Source organism: Lontra canadensis, unplaced genomic scaffold (genome assembly GCF_010015895.1).
Source record: "Lontra canadensis isolate GAN:19392208 unplaced genomic scaffold, GSC_riverotter_1.0 scaffold104, whole genome shotgun sequence".
Taxonomy (NCBI): Eukaryota; Metazoa; Chordata; class Mammalia; order Carnivora; family Mustelidae; genus Lontra; species Lontra canadensis.
The window spans coordinates 6,500,574-6,514,914 of record NW_022631098.1 but is presented as its reverse complement, the minus strand read 5'-3'; the positions used below and the strand labels follow the sequence as shown (position 1 = coordinate 6,514,914).

General features: G+C 48.0%; 1 protein-coding gene and 1 long non-coding RNA gene across 5 annotated transcripts in view; one reads left to right on the top strand and one right to left on the bottom strand.

Moving 5' to 3' along the window:
- Positions 1-8,476, bottom strand: part of TTC12 (tetratricopeptide repeat domain 12) — a 42,338-nt gene extending 33,862 nt beyond the window's left edge. For 2 of the 4 annotated variants that reach the window (XM_032838387.1, XM_032838389.1), the window contains exons 1-2: positions 8,427-8,476; positions 6,827-6,899 (exon numbers count right to left, since the gene is read on the bottom strand). In XM_032838387.1, coding sequence (XP_032694278.1) covers positions 6,827-6,884 — 58 coding nt within the window. In that variant the 5' untranslated portion in view covers positions 6,885-6,899; positions 8,427-8,476. Of the gene's footprint in view, positions 1-6,826; positions 6,903-7,408; positions 7,440-8,426 lie in introns of those variants that run through there. The other 2 variants (XM_032838388.1, XM_032838390.1) reach the window with 2 other exon arrangements.
- A 74-nt stretch (positions 8,477-8,550) lies between these two features.
- LOC116855603 overlaps positions 8,551-14,341 on the top strand; it is a 37,062-nt gene continuing 31,271 nt past the window's right edge. Inside the window, exons 1-2 of the long non-coding RNA XR_004380392.1 lie at positions 8,551-8,641; positions 12,857-12,929. This is a non-coding gene — a long non-coding RNA (uncharacterized LOC116855603). The remainder of the gene's footprint in view (positions 8,642-12,856; positions 12,930-14,341) is intronic.

The window sequence follows — 14,341 nt, the reverse complement described above, 5'->3', positions numbered from 1 at the left end:
CCAGTTTCACCGACACGTAACTGACGCACATCAGTTTTGGGTAAGTTTTGGGCGTACCGCACGGTGGTCTGATTACATGCGTTGTGAAATGATTACAATAGGTTCAGCTAACATCCATCTTTTCTTATAGATAGGATTAAAAGGAAAAAAAGAAAAAAGGGAAAAAGTTCTCACCTTGTGATGAGAATTCTCAGGATTTACTTTCTTGACAACTTTCCAGTCTGTCTTACAGGAACATCAGCTGTAGTCACCGGGTTGTGCAACACATCCCCGGGACTGACTTCTAACCACCTTTGTGCCTTCTGACCACCTCCCTCCAATTCCCCCTGCAGCCTCTGGTAACCACACCAGTCTGATCTCCTTAGGAGTTTTTTTAGATTTCACGTATAAGTGAGATAAGTATTTGTCTCCTCTGACTTATTTCACTTAGCACGGTGCTTTCAAGGTCCATCCATGTTGTCACAAATGGTAGGGTTTCCCCACTTTTTATGAATGAATGATATCCCGTTGTGTACCTGCACCACGACTTCATTTCGTGCTCATTCATAGATGGACACTTAGGTTTCCAGGTCTCGGCTACTGTAAATGATGCTGCTATGATCCTGGGGGTGCGGAAATCCTTTTCCAGATAGTGTTTCCAATTCCTTGGGTATACTTTGAAAAGTGGAATTACTGGATTGTAGGGTAGCTCTATTTTTAATTTTTTGAGGAATCTCCACATGGTTTTCCACAGTGGCTGCACCCATTTGCATTCCCCCCACTGTGTACTTTTCTCCACACCCTCACCAGCATCTGCCGTCTCTTGTCTTTCTGGTGATGGCCAGGCTGAAAGGCACCGTGATGTCTCAGTGGGGTTTTAATTTGCATTTCCCTAATGACTAGTGATGCTGAGCATCTTTTCATGTACTGTGGGCTTTTTATATTATTTTCTTTGGAGATCTGTTTGGGTCCTTTGCCCATTTTTTTAAATTTCTTACTATTTTTTACTTTTTTTTTTTTTGACAGAGAGAGAGAGAGAGATCACAAGTAGGCAGAGAGGCAGGCAGCGAGAGAGAGGGAAGCAGGCTCCCCGCTGAGCAGAGAGCCCGACTCGGGGCTCGATCCCAGGACCCAGGGACCACGACCCGAGCCGAAGGCAGAGGCCTTAACCCACTGAGACACCCAAGCGCTCCTCCTTTGCCCATTTTTAATCAGGTAATCAGTTTTTTGTTTTGTTTTGTTTCTTTGTATTGGGTTGTATGGGTTCCTCATATAGTTTGGATATTAACCCTTTATCAGATACATGGTTTGCAAATAGTTTTTCCCATTCCTTAGGTTATTTCTTCCTTATTCTTTTATTTTTTTTTTAAGATTTTATTTATTTATTTGAGAGAGAGAGCATGAGAGTGGGGTGAGGGGCAGAGGGAGAAGCAGACACCCTGCTGAGCAGGGAGCCCAACATGGGAGTCGATCCTGGGACTTTGGGATCATGACCCCAGCCGAAGGCAGATGCTCAACCGACTAAGCCACCCAGGTGCCCCTCTCTTCCTATTCTTAAAGAAGGTTCTGAATGGAAAGCAAAAATTAAAGCAATTAGAACCAATGAGAAAAAAAAATAAAAAATAGGATTTGTTTTGCCTGGAAGAAGATGCAGGAGAATTTTACTCTGGCCTTCAAACCAGTGTCAAGCTACTTATTTAATCCAACAACAATTTATGGAGAGCTTATTATGAGTTAGATATTATGCAGAATGCTACGGATAACAAGGATGAATAAAAAAGATACTGATTTTTTAAGAGCTTCCAATCTTGTGTGGGAGACAAAGGGGTACATTTCGGCTACCCTGAGACCACAAAACAGTCTTTAAAGCTATCCTTCCCCGTCTTCATGTCACTGCCCACGCATTAGATCCCATGATCCATCCTGTCTCCACACTGAACACCCCTTGCCCTCCCACCCCACGTGACAGACAACACTCCAACTCCAGACCCAACTCCCCACTTTTCTAGGCCTTTATGATGGATGTGGAGGACTGACAAAGACAGATGGACACCAGGGAGAACCCGTCCTAACTCCACCGGCTAGTCCAAAGTACCCGGCAATCCCATGGTTAGCCTCACGTGATTGGGACACCAATTCTAAGGCATTTTCCCCCACTCACCACCATGCAATTCTGACACCCCCTGGGTGTCCTACAAGTCAACTCAATTCTGACCCCATTGACCTGAGATAGTGTCAGATCCCACAAGCTAACGGCTCTGTCCCCATGAAACTGCCCACTCCCCACCCCCCACTTCACATGCCAGTCCGGGTTGTCACCTGCGCTTCTGATCTCACGGCTAGATCAGAGCGTCCTACAACCTCCTCCTCCTCCGGTTTGATTAATTTGCTGGATTGGCTCACAGAATTCAGAGAAACCTTTTACTTACTAGCTCATCAGTTTATAACCCAGAAGAGCCAAATGGAAGGGATGTATAGGGCACCGTATGTGGGAAGGGGGTGCGGAGCTTCCAGGCTCTCTGAGCGCACGTCTCTCCCAAAATCTCCAGTCACCAACCTGGAAGCTTTCTGATCCTGGTCCTTTTGGGGTTTTAGGGAAGCATCACTACATAGATCTGATAAAAAAAATAATTGTTGGCCATTGGCGATCAATTCAACTTCTGGCCCCTCTCCCCTTCCCAGGGGGTTGAGACTATCAAAGAGTTGGTTCCCTGGCAACCGGCTCCCATTTTCAGGTTCCCAAAGTCTCTCATTAACATAAGCTCAGGTGTGATTGAAAAGGGCTTATCATGAATATAAAGATGGCTTTATCCGTATGATCACTTAGAAGTTCCAAGGATTTTGGGAGCTCTTTGCCAGGCACAGGGACAAAGAATACATATATATTTCTTACTATAAAGCACAGTATCACACCCAAACAAGTCATCCTATCCTTCTCCCATGGACTTTAAAAAACTGCCTCCACCCAAGGGAGCCCTTAGGCACTGTCGGTGGGAATGCAAACTTGTATCGCCACTGTGGAAAAACAGTGTGGAGGCTCTTCCAAAAAATTAAAACTAGAATTACCAGCGGATCCAGTAATTCTACTACTACTGGGTATTTCCCCCAAAGGAAAAAAAAAAAAAACTAATTTGAAAAGACACATGCAGCTTCATGTTTCTTGCAGCATTATTTACAATAGCCGGATATGGAATATCACTCAGCCGTCAAAAATGAATGAGATCTTGCCATTTGCAAAAGCATCGATGAAGCCAGAGAGTATCATGTTAAGCGAAACCAGTCAGAGAAAGACAAATACCGTTGACTTCACTCACGCGGAATTTAAGAAACAAAAGGAACAAAGACAAAAAGAGACAGACAAAAGAACCAGACTCTCAAGGACACAGGACAAACTGGTGGTCACCCTCTTACCTCTCTGGCCATTGCTTTCTGGTCTCCTTTGCTTGCTCCTGCTCTCCCTCTCCTACCTACCTTCTAGACTGTGTGAGCCTCAAGGCTCTGCCTGAGCCCCACTACTTTTCCTGGACCATTTCCTCCAGGTGGTCCCGTTCTCTCCCATGGTTCGAAATACCATTTATTAGCTGGGGCCTCCCAAAGGGACATCCCCCGCTCTGCGCTCTTCCTAGGCTCAGACTTGCAAAGCCAAGTGTCCTCTGAACATCTTCACCGCGGTGTTGTGCTCACCAGTCCTGGCCCGCCTGTCCTCTTTCCCCTCAGACTGTTCCTCCCCCAAACGCTCCCTCTCTCAGCAGATGGCCAAACCATTGCCAAATTTGGGCATTCGACACAAAACTTTAAGGACTCATTCTTGAGTCTTCGCTCTCCCTCTGCCCTTGCAGCCATTACACTCGAAAGCTCGCCAAGTAAATCCTAAATATATCTTGAGTCCATTTACTCGTGCCCGTTCCTGCTGCTACAGATCTAAACCCAGCTGGCCTCTTTTCCCTGGAGTGCTGGAACAGCCCCTCGACGGGGCCTACCAGCATCTCCCTTCCAGTGTCATCTCCACATCCACACGGTGGACAGAATGACCTTTCTAAGGCGTAAATCTGATCACGTTCCTGCACCGAGTCAACCGTCTAGCTGCTCAGAGGGTAAACGTGAATTCCCACTGTGGCTTCCAAGGTCTTCCCTGATCCAGCCTTTCTTGACTCAGATGGGACCCCTCTATCTGTGATCTCGACTCTCCAGCCATACAGACCTTTTATGCTTCCTGGTTCTAAAAAGCACCACGTTCTCGAACTCCCAGCTTTCCAACCTACTTTATCCTCACTTTGAATCTTCTCTTGCCCTCTTCCCAGTGCCCAGCTCCTACTCAAACTTCAAGGAAGCCTTATAAAATTCCTGTAAAGGACTGAAGTGTGATCCCCCCACCCCATTCACAGGTGTGACTGTCCTGGCAGACATAATTAAGGTTAAATGAGGTCATCAGGATGGGGCCCTAAACCAAATGGACTGGTGTCCGTATTTTAAGAGAGGAAGAGACACCTGGGATGTGTACACACAGAGAAAAGACCCTGTGAGGACACAGTGAGAAGGCGGTCATCTCCAAGCCAAGGAGAGAGACCTCGGGAGAAACCAAATCTGCCCATGTCTCGATCTCACACTTCCAGAACCAACTGTGGAAAGGAAATTTCTACTGCTTAAGTGGCATTTTGTTACAGCTGCCCAACCAGACTAATACAACTTGTAAGCTGCATTAGTGTCTCTTGTGCTTTGCAAATCTCTCTTTGTATCACACGTCATCCTGGAGATTACTTGTTTCATATCTGTTCTCCCCACTGGGCTGCAGACACCAGGAGGAAAGCTAATTCTTGGTTATCTTTACTATAGTCTCCAGGGCCTAGCGATGCACATAGCAAGAGCCCAGGACATGAGTGCGTAGAACCTATACACATGGCTACACAAATTGAAACTAACTCTAAATGAAATACAATTAGAAACTCGGTTCCTGGGGCGCCTGGGTGGCTCAGTGGGTTAAAGCCTCTGCCTTAGGCTCAGGTCATGATCCCAGGTCCTGAGCTGGAGCCCTGCATCAGGCTCTCTGCTTGGCGGGGAGCCTGCTTCCTCCTCTCTCTCTGCCTATTTGTGATCTCTGTCTGTCAAATAAATAAATAAAATCTTAAAAAAAAAAACAAAACAAAGAAAAGAAAGAACGAAAGAAACTCGGTTCCTGGGTAGCACCAGCCACCTTTTAAAGGCTCACAGCTGTATGCAGGTACTAGTGGCCATAGTGGACGGTGTAGACCGTAAATAGCACATTTCCTTCACCACACAGAGTTCTACGGGCCAGTACTGGTATAAACGGCACCCAAAGGGACTTTGAGCCTGAATGAAAGCAAGCCAGGTAAAGAAAGATGGGGAGGCAGAGGGAACAACAAAGGCAACTTGCAGAGCTTGAACCATCAGGGGACCTGTGGGGAACTAGAAGCAGTCTGCTGCTCTAGGGAGAGGCGAGAGGTAAGGACAAGGTCACGGGAGGATTTAAGTCCGGAGGAAAGCTTGAAGTTTATTGTGGCTGTGGAGAGAATCCAAGCAGAGAAGTGTCTGGGTCAGATTTGCATTTTAGATACATTACTCTGTGGGGAGTGTAAGCCTGGAGGCAGGAACAACAATCAGGGGGTTGTTGAAATAGTCTGGGTCAGAGAACCAGAACAAAAGGAGGGGGCAGGGAGGACGGGGTGGGAGAAAGAAGCCAGACTTGATGGCCATTTCAGTGGAGGGTGAGAGCTGGCAGGAGTCCAAGGTGACCTGTAAACTTCTAACCAATGGTACCGCCCACCGAGACTAGACTGAAGGGGAAGGTAGAAGCAGGTTTTATTTGGGAGGAGGACAGAAGGCTTTTGGACACACGGAGTCTGCAGTTTCTGTGGGTGAGGTGGATAGGACACCTGGCAGAGTCCGAAGCCCAGGGAGGAAGAAAGCGTAGCCAACAGGGTCATGGAGTTGGTGAGTAAACAGGTTGTAGGCAAAATCACGTGCCTGGACTAGACCACCTGAAGAGAAAGGTGAGCAGCAGGCTGGCCAAGGCCAGAAGCCCACAGAACAACATTCAGCAATGGGCGGAGGACGGGCCCAGGGATGAACACAGAACACATGGTGGTTGTGTCTTTTATCAAATTACCCCAACTAGTTTTGAAACCATTTTAATTCTTTGGACCCATACAGCCTGCTGGAAGGAGCACTTTCAACATATTTCTGTCTGATATGTAATGTTGGTTTGATTATTGGTTTGCTTGTTTCCATCATCACACAAGCTCCCTGAAGTCTGAATAGGAAACCAGCTGCTTTGAAATCTCTTGAATGGGATTTGTGGGATCAGAGGACTTCCTTCGAGATCCCACCTGGGGAAGGAGAGGACTTCCTATCTAGAGGCAGGGAGACAGGATCGTGACAACCATGAACCGTTCATGTAATTAGACCGACACTGAGGGAAAGCCATTTGATTTTGCCTCTGCAGCTCAGAATCAGAAATGACTCTGCCCTAAAACAAGAGGGATTCCACACTGATCAACGAGGTTCCTGAGTGATCTCGAAGGGAACAGCTAGGCTCCTTTGACGTGAATCCTATACAGAAGGGGTCAAAATATGGAGAAGAGCTGTCAGCCTCAGTTCCGACCAGAATGTTAACGGCTTCTCTGATACTAATTAACAGTCACAAAATACCACCCCAGGCTCTATATTACTTGCTTCTCAATACCCTTTCTGTTTAATTTCAATTACATTTTCTCTTAGAGTCATAAACCTATCAGGCAGCCCAGGAACTAACTCAGACTCCTCATTTCTCTCCAGTCACTCCACCTTGGTAGCACAGAATTTAATTTGTTTATAATTTACTGGTACTCACTGATTTCATCCACATTTTTAAGAAATTTCTGCAAATCTTTCTCGTGATCATCAGCCATTGTCAACCAGAGTACCTGGGGGAGGCAGCATAAGTGATGAAAATTAATGATAATAAAACACTAAGCGGAATTTGTCAAACTCATTAGCCTTCTCAAACGTAGAGACAAGAGATTATTTTTAAGATAGATTTGTGTTCATAAATGTCACGAGTAACAGCAGGGTGATCTACTCCACTCTGGCTGCTGTTAAGGCCAAAGGATACTCATTATTTGTGGTGATACTTCTGGAAAGCTGTCAGCCCTCCCTCCACTGGGAGAACTGCTCTGCAAAATGTTCCTCCAAAGCCAACAACCGCTGCTGTGATTCAGGGACCTGGCAGGAAGGCGGTCAGGGGAACAGAGGCTGACCAGCTGGCAGGAATGGAGAGAACACAGTGCCTGACTTTGATCATGACAGGCCCTCCCAGCCAGAAGCCTGGACCTGGCAGTGTGACTGGTAGCCAGGAGCTGGAGAACTTGCACGTAACCGTCCAAACTCGTTTAAACTATAAGCCTCTGGCTTGTTTCTGAGGAGAGAAGAGAACCTGAAAACGGGCTGAAGAGAGCAGAGCTTGAGGGCACTGTGGACCAGGTACTTTAGGTTTATTACTTCTCCGCGGTTTGTGGGTAAACAGGCCTCCGGGTATATGCAGGGGTTTCCAAAGTTCACCCACAGGCCATAAAAACCATCCTCAAACTTGTTGAATATACAGAGTTCTTAGCTATAGCACCAAAGCTTCTCAGTCAGTCAACCCGCCAGGGAGCCGGGAATGAAGACTTTTAAGACTCTCTCCGGGGTGATTCTGATTTACAACTAGGTTTAGTAGTAGTGCAGTCGTGGAAGCAGCTCTAAATGGAAATTTGAACTCGGCCATTGAACAAAGTGGGAGTTACTTGACTCTTGAGACTCCACCAGTTCCAAGCTGTGTGACCTCAGCTAAAGTCGCCAACCTCTCTGAGCCTAACTCATTCTATGGAAACGGTAACACGATCCAAGAGGACTCCCCAGGGGGTTAACTGAAGCACCAGGAACGCAAGGAGTGGTAAATGCGAGGCCCCCTTGTCTACAAAACGGGGGCGAGGACGTGTGGCTTCACTAAGTGAGAGATAGGGTTCCTTCCAGCTCGTAACATAATAAGGCTCCCACGGAACTAAGGCCTAGTGAAGCGAGCTGACTTGCCCAAAGTTGCCGGTGCAGAAGGAAGGCTCAGCACTTGCCCCGGCAAGCGCAGGGGTGTAAGGATGCGCGACCCGAGCCGAACCCACCGTCGGCCAGCAGATGCACTCAAGGAGGCACGGCACCCGCGGTGCGCATGCGGGAGCCAGGCGACCCGCTCGCCTGGACGTCCCTCCCCGCCCAACGCAGAGGGGCGGGGCCGACGGCACCGTTGCCTGGCAACCACTCCGCAGCGTCCACCGGCTCCCAAGCCCAAAGCAAGGACCCAGCTCGCGGCTGATACCGTCTCATCTGCTGCGGCCCACATCAGGGTCCTCTGCTCGGCGCTGACGGCCAGATCAGGACCACATCCCAGGGCAGACCCCGGGTCACCCCGACTCACTGACCTGACACGCCCAGGGCCGGACAGGAAATGACGGCTGTGGGCGGGCGGTGACTGACCGGGGGCGTGGCCAAGGCCCGGGGCGGGGCTTGGGCGTAGAGTGGGCGGGGCCCCGACGCTCACGTTGTGCGACGCCGCGTCTCGGTTGAGTTGGGACCCTGGCCGCTGGCAGGAAGCAGGAGCTCGGGGTGAGCGCGCTGGTCTCTGAGTCAAAGCCAGGTCTTCGTCTTTCTTCTAAGGATGGGTTATCACTCCCATGAGCTTACTACCCCTGGCCCAAAAAGGGGACAGCCTTCAGTGTACTTGGGAGAAACAGGCTTGGGTGTGAATCCGGTTTTGCTTACTGGCGAATGTGAGAAACTTAAGGGAATTATGTAACCCTCTGATCTTCAGTTTCCTCGTTTATAAGCTGGAGAAATGGCCCGTAAGGTTTTTGGTTAAAGTGCCAGGCATCTAGTCAGTAGGAATACGTGGTAGTTATGATCCAGGGAGTCCTACGACTGGAAGCAGAACGAGACGGTGGGCACGTGTACACTTTGAACATATGCACACAGTCTTGAAGAGATTCCGGTCTGTTTTTCTTAAAAGTTCAGTGTTATGTGTTGGGTTAAAAGGGGGAGAAAAGCAGATTTGGGGGGAAGCTCCATCTTGAGCTTAAGCTGATGTTCAGAAACACCTGGGACGAATTGGCAAATTGGGTGTTATTTCAGAAACCTGTTTGGTTGGGGCCGAGGAGCCCCCCGGGGTTAAAACTTGCCAGGAGGGGAGAAGGGTTCAGGCATGGCCAACTAGATCCAACATTGGTTTAGTACAGTCTGTGGACTCTGTCCTGTGGGCTAGAGCTGGAGAACCCCGAGCTGCTTGACTGAAATCTCCAGAAGGCATTGGTCCGCATCACTCCTGCTTGGGAACGCCGGGAGTGGAGTGGAGCACAAAGGGGCTGGGCGTTCTCTTGGCCTCAGAGTGGGTGCAGCTGCAGTCAAGTCTTTCAGCATATCCCTCAGCTGCGGCAGGAGGCAGTGGGACCTGGGGCACCCAGCAGGAGAGGCACAGCAGCTGTCCCCGGGGACTGAGATTGTTCCTGAGAAGTAGCAGAGTGGAGGCGTCTGGCAGAGGAGGTTTGCTTGTGCCAGCTACAGCCTGGAAATTCTCGGAAAGACACGGGTCACTTTACAGTGACCGTGGAGCCTGTGGAGACTGATGGAGACAAGAACCAGTGACAGGTTACCGCTATTAGTATCGCCTTGTTTTCCCCTCGGGCTGAGAGCTCTTGAGCACACACAGGCGTAGTCTCCAACTCAGGCTCCTTTTGTCACTTTGTGGCTGACAGTCTTAATTCCAAATCACTTACTTCCTATTCCACTCCTCCTCACCACACTCAGGTCCCGGACTCCAGAGGGGCCTGCCCACCACGTTCAGTCACACCTTCATGTTGTCGGTTGTGGGCGGTGTACAGCATGCCAGGTGCTGTGGAAAGCCCCCCCCCCCCACGGTGTCCTTGACAAATGACAAATATTTATCATGTGCTGAGTGATCAGGAGCTTTAGAACCCATCAGTATGTGTTCAAATCTCAGCTCTCCATTTCTTAGCATCTATTAAAATATTGTTAAGTACCCCTGGGCACCTTTCCTAACCTAGGTGCGGAAGAGCTTGCACTCTTCCCTACTACTTTTACTAGCCACGTGACCTTGTCAAGGTCCTTCCTTAATCTCTCCATGTCTTAGTTCCCTCACCTGAAAAAATGAGGGTGTTAAGTAGTATCGATCTCACAGGACTGCTCTGAGAGGCACGGGAGTGTGAGAGGCACGGGAGGAGTGTCTAGACAATGCAGGACCATCAGGAAATGTTATAAACTGTTTTTACTACCGCTGCAATTAGTATGCATTAGACCAGAGCTTCAGAACCTGGACCGTGCATAAGAATTACCTAAGGGTCGGGGCACCTGGGTGGCTCAGTGGGTTAAGCCTCTGCTTTCGGCTCAGGTCATGATCTCAGGGTCCTGGGATCGAGTCCCGCATTGGGCTCTCTGCTCAGCAGGGAGCCTGTTCCTCCTCTCTCTCTCTCTCTCTGCCTGACTCTCTGCCTACTTGTGATCTCTCTCTGTCAAATAAATAAATAAAATCTTTAAAAAAGAAAAAAAAGAATTACCCAAGGGTTTTGTTAAGTTGTAAATTTGGATTCATTGGGACTGGGTTCTGAGATTCTGCGTGATGCTGCATTGTGGACCATGGGCCACACACTAATTAGCACATGAACAATCTTCTCTTTGTGTTAGACGTATTTTTATAGTTAGAAGTAATTTTTTTTCTCCTTGAAGTCCTCTTTCTATTTGACACCCGCTCCACATACTCAGAATACTACCCTAATACAGGAGATTTTTATGCTTGAATGTCTTTTATTGATCACCCCATCCTACTTCTCTGCTGTTGAAATATCAACAAGCATTGTTGGAGTGTTTGCTTTAACCATAAGTCAGGGACAGAGTGCCTGTCCTCAGTGAATTCACAGTCCAGTGAGGAAGGCAGATGCATAAACAGATTATTACAGAGTGGTGTGATAGGCACAGTGAAGGGCTAGTGCTTACAGGGTAAAGGAGGAGGATGACAGGGAAGTGAAAGCCCCATGGGAATAGGAATGTACGTGATTCGTGTGGAAGCTGAGCCTGTGTGCAATGCTCTGGGCAGAGCAGACATTTAGAAGTAGGAACCCTGTGTCATGGGTGAGAAAACAGACAAGTTTAAGGCAAGAGTGGTGAGAGATGAGCCAGAGAAATAGGTACAGCACAGGGTCTCGAAGAGGGAAGCATAGGGAGAGCAGAAGGCAAGGAGGAGCCCAGGCAAGAGCCGAGCAAAATATCTGGGCAGGAGGGATGTCAAGGAGAGGGCAAGTGCCCACATGGATCTCTGTGGAGCCAAGACCTTGCTCCAAGCCCCAGCCCTCTGATCCAACAGGATAACTAGACTGTGGATCTCTTGGGGGTAGGAATTTTGTTTTATTTTGTCTTAGTGTGCTTAGCACCTGACACTTAGTTGGAACTAAATTTAGATTTGCCAAATAAGTGATTTCTTGCTCTGTGTGGAGGAAGATTGGAGGAAGGCTCCAATCTAAGTTACTCTAGATCCTTCTAGGGGAAGGAATAAGAGTATTTACAGTTTCTCTGCATCAGCCTTCTCAGAGAAGTCCATTTGGAGGGCAAACATTGTTACAGCCTCAAAATATGTTTCAGGGTAAATGTACTTGACAGATTGATCAAAACGTCAGAGGGGTAATCCCTGGCTAGCCATTGGGCTGTCTCCAACGATTCCAATATTCCCCTGCATACACAGTAGGATCTCACTTCCCTGTGAACTGGTGATTCGCTTGTTCAGTGCTGTGTGGGAAGAAGTGAAGAGGGCAGAAGCCTTCAGGAGCCCATGCGTGACTTACAGTATACAGCCAACCCTTCCCCCGCCCCGGCAGCGAGGGAGTGGAGGCTGTGTCTGCTTGAGTCTCTGAGTGAGAGGACATGTCTAGGTCCAATGGGCATATAGCATGAATGAGTAATAGACCTTTTTTGTTTTAATCCACAAATATTTTGGACCTCTTTGTTATGCAGCATGACACAGCCTTTCATGTCGAATATAAGCACTCAGCTCTTGAAGTTCATTTGCTACAGTGACAAAATCTAGGGGCCGTGTGCCCAGGTGTGCAGATTACGATTGTTGTGACTTACATTTTAAGAGTCAGTGTCTGCATTTTCATACACGTTCATTTTCGTACACATAGAGGAAAAGAGACATTTGAACCGTACGTGCCTCACATTTCAAGTTTATCCCTCCTGGAGAAACTTCATGAATCGTATTTTCCCAGTGGCTGCTTCCACCCAGCCTAGATCCCTTTTGTGGTAAACAAATTTTACTCTTTCTTTATGTCCTCATAAAAATTGGAGAACATTTGGCCACCTTCCACTATACAGTATATTGGAGACTTGGAGATTATTTTAAGTTGTCTCTTTTCTCTGGTTTCCTTTTGTGTAAATGATTCTAGCTGTTTGCTTTTTCTCATCAATCATACTTTATAAGCTTAGGAGAGATAAGAAATCGGCCTCCGCCCCCGACCCACCCCCAGGATAGCCGCATGCAGAATGAAGGGATCCAGCATTTGCCTGCTGGCATTAAAGGGTGCAGACAAGGTCAGCCCAGAGCCAGGAGCCACACCATGAAGGTGTCCCGTTGGACAAAATTCCTCATGTAGATGCTGGGCCCACAGTTCTGGTAGCTTTGGCCTCAGGATTGAGCAGAGGAGGAGGTGGAGGGGATTCAGCGCTATTTCTTCTCTCCCTGAAGGGAACTCAGAAATCACTTTTGATAGTTCCCCCAAACATATGTCCTTTCATTTAAAAAAAAAAAAAAAAAGTAGGTAACGTTTTTGCTTCTTGGTCTTTTCTCTTTCAGTTCCTGCCTGATGGTGGATAAAGAAATGATTTCGAGATCCAGTCACAGCTTTCGTCTTGTGTGCCCACAGAGGGTAAGTCTTCCTTGGGATGTCTATGTGTAATTAACAACACCACAGTTATTAACAACAACAATCAAAAACAGTGTGTTGGTGACCAGCCTGGCTGAGTGGCTGCCTGTCAGGTGTCGCTCTGAGTCCTTTTCTTGCGTTAATGAGCTTCAGTCTCTAGACAACCTGGCAAGGTCCCACTCCCATTTCACAGATAAGGAAATGCACAGATAAGGAAATAAGGGAGGTGATGGGACTTGCCGGAAGGGAAGCCAAGATGTGAACCCTGGTCTGAGTGTCCCCCCAGTTTGTTCTCTCCATCTCAGCACCCTGCCCCCAGTTTCGCCCTTCACAGAGGTCTCTGTCTCCAAGTCCTGAGGGCAGCGGCCCTCCTGGGAGCCTTCCGCCCTAGCTCTGCCTCCTGGATATTTGCACTTCCCTCTGGGACACTCTGTCTGCTGCACGGGCTGGTCCAACCCTCCAAAGGGACAGGGTGCATCTCTCTTACAGCTGGAGGGCCGTGTCACCCACTCCAGTAAAAACAGGGCGACTCCAGCCATGTCCTCCTTTGGAGGCTTCCTGTGGGTCTCAGGGCTCCTCTGCCTGGAAAGGGACGGGGCAGCAGACATTGAGGTCCTGGTGGAACCCACTCTGCCTAGTGTGGAACCGCACTGCCACCCTGTGGGCACAGTGGCTCTGCTGCGACGACCACGGAGGCAACCGTTTCACCCAGTGTTCGCGCATTTATTTAATGTTTGTTGAGAACGGACGATGTTGCGTGGGCTTGGCTAAGCTCCTTCTACTGCTGCTGCTGCTGCTGCTGAGTTTCCTTCTGTGGGTAGTGAATTCAGTGATGGCAACGGTCTAGGCTCTAGTGAGCGTTTGCATTTCTTCTTTGTTCATTTGGGGCACTTCCACCCCGCGGTGATTATAAAGACACGTCAGCTTTGGACAGTGGGATTTCCTTTGCCTCCAAGGTTTCGGGGATGAGAGGGCACGTAGGGAAATGTAGGACTTGGAGTTCCTTATTGTCCCGATATGGGCTCCATCTCAATTGTTAGGAAGGAGGAGGGATGTGTATTTCCAGCATACGCCTCGGCTGCTTTTTGTATTAACAGGTAGATAGTGTATTAAAAGCCTATCCTAGCAACTTAGAAAATAGAGAAAAACAGAAGATTATGCCTGACCTCTTTACCCTGAAACTATTGCTATTAATATTTTGATGGACTTCCTCTGCTTTTTTTCCTGCATTTTTTTTGCAATGATGTAACTGTGCTTATATATGATTTTTTGTTTTACTTTATTGTACAGCATGATATCATCATAATGGCAACAGATGATCCATTCTGAGCACCCAGGATGCCCTGGGCTCTTTACTAGAGTTTTAATTTTAAAATTTAATTAATTAATTTATTTTTATTAACATATAATGAATT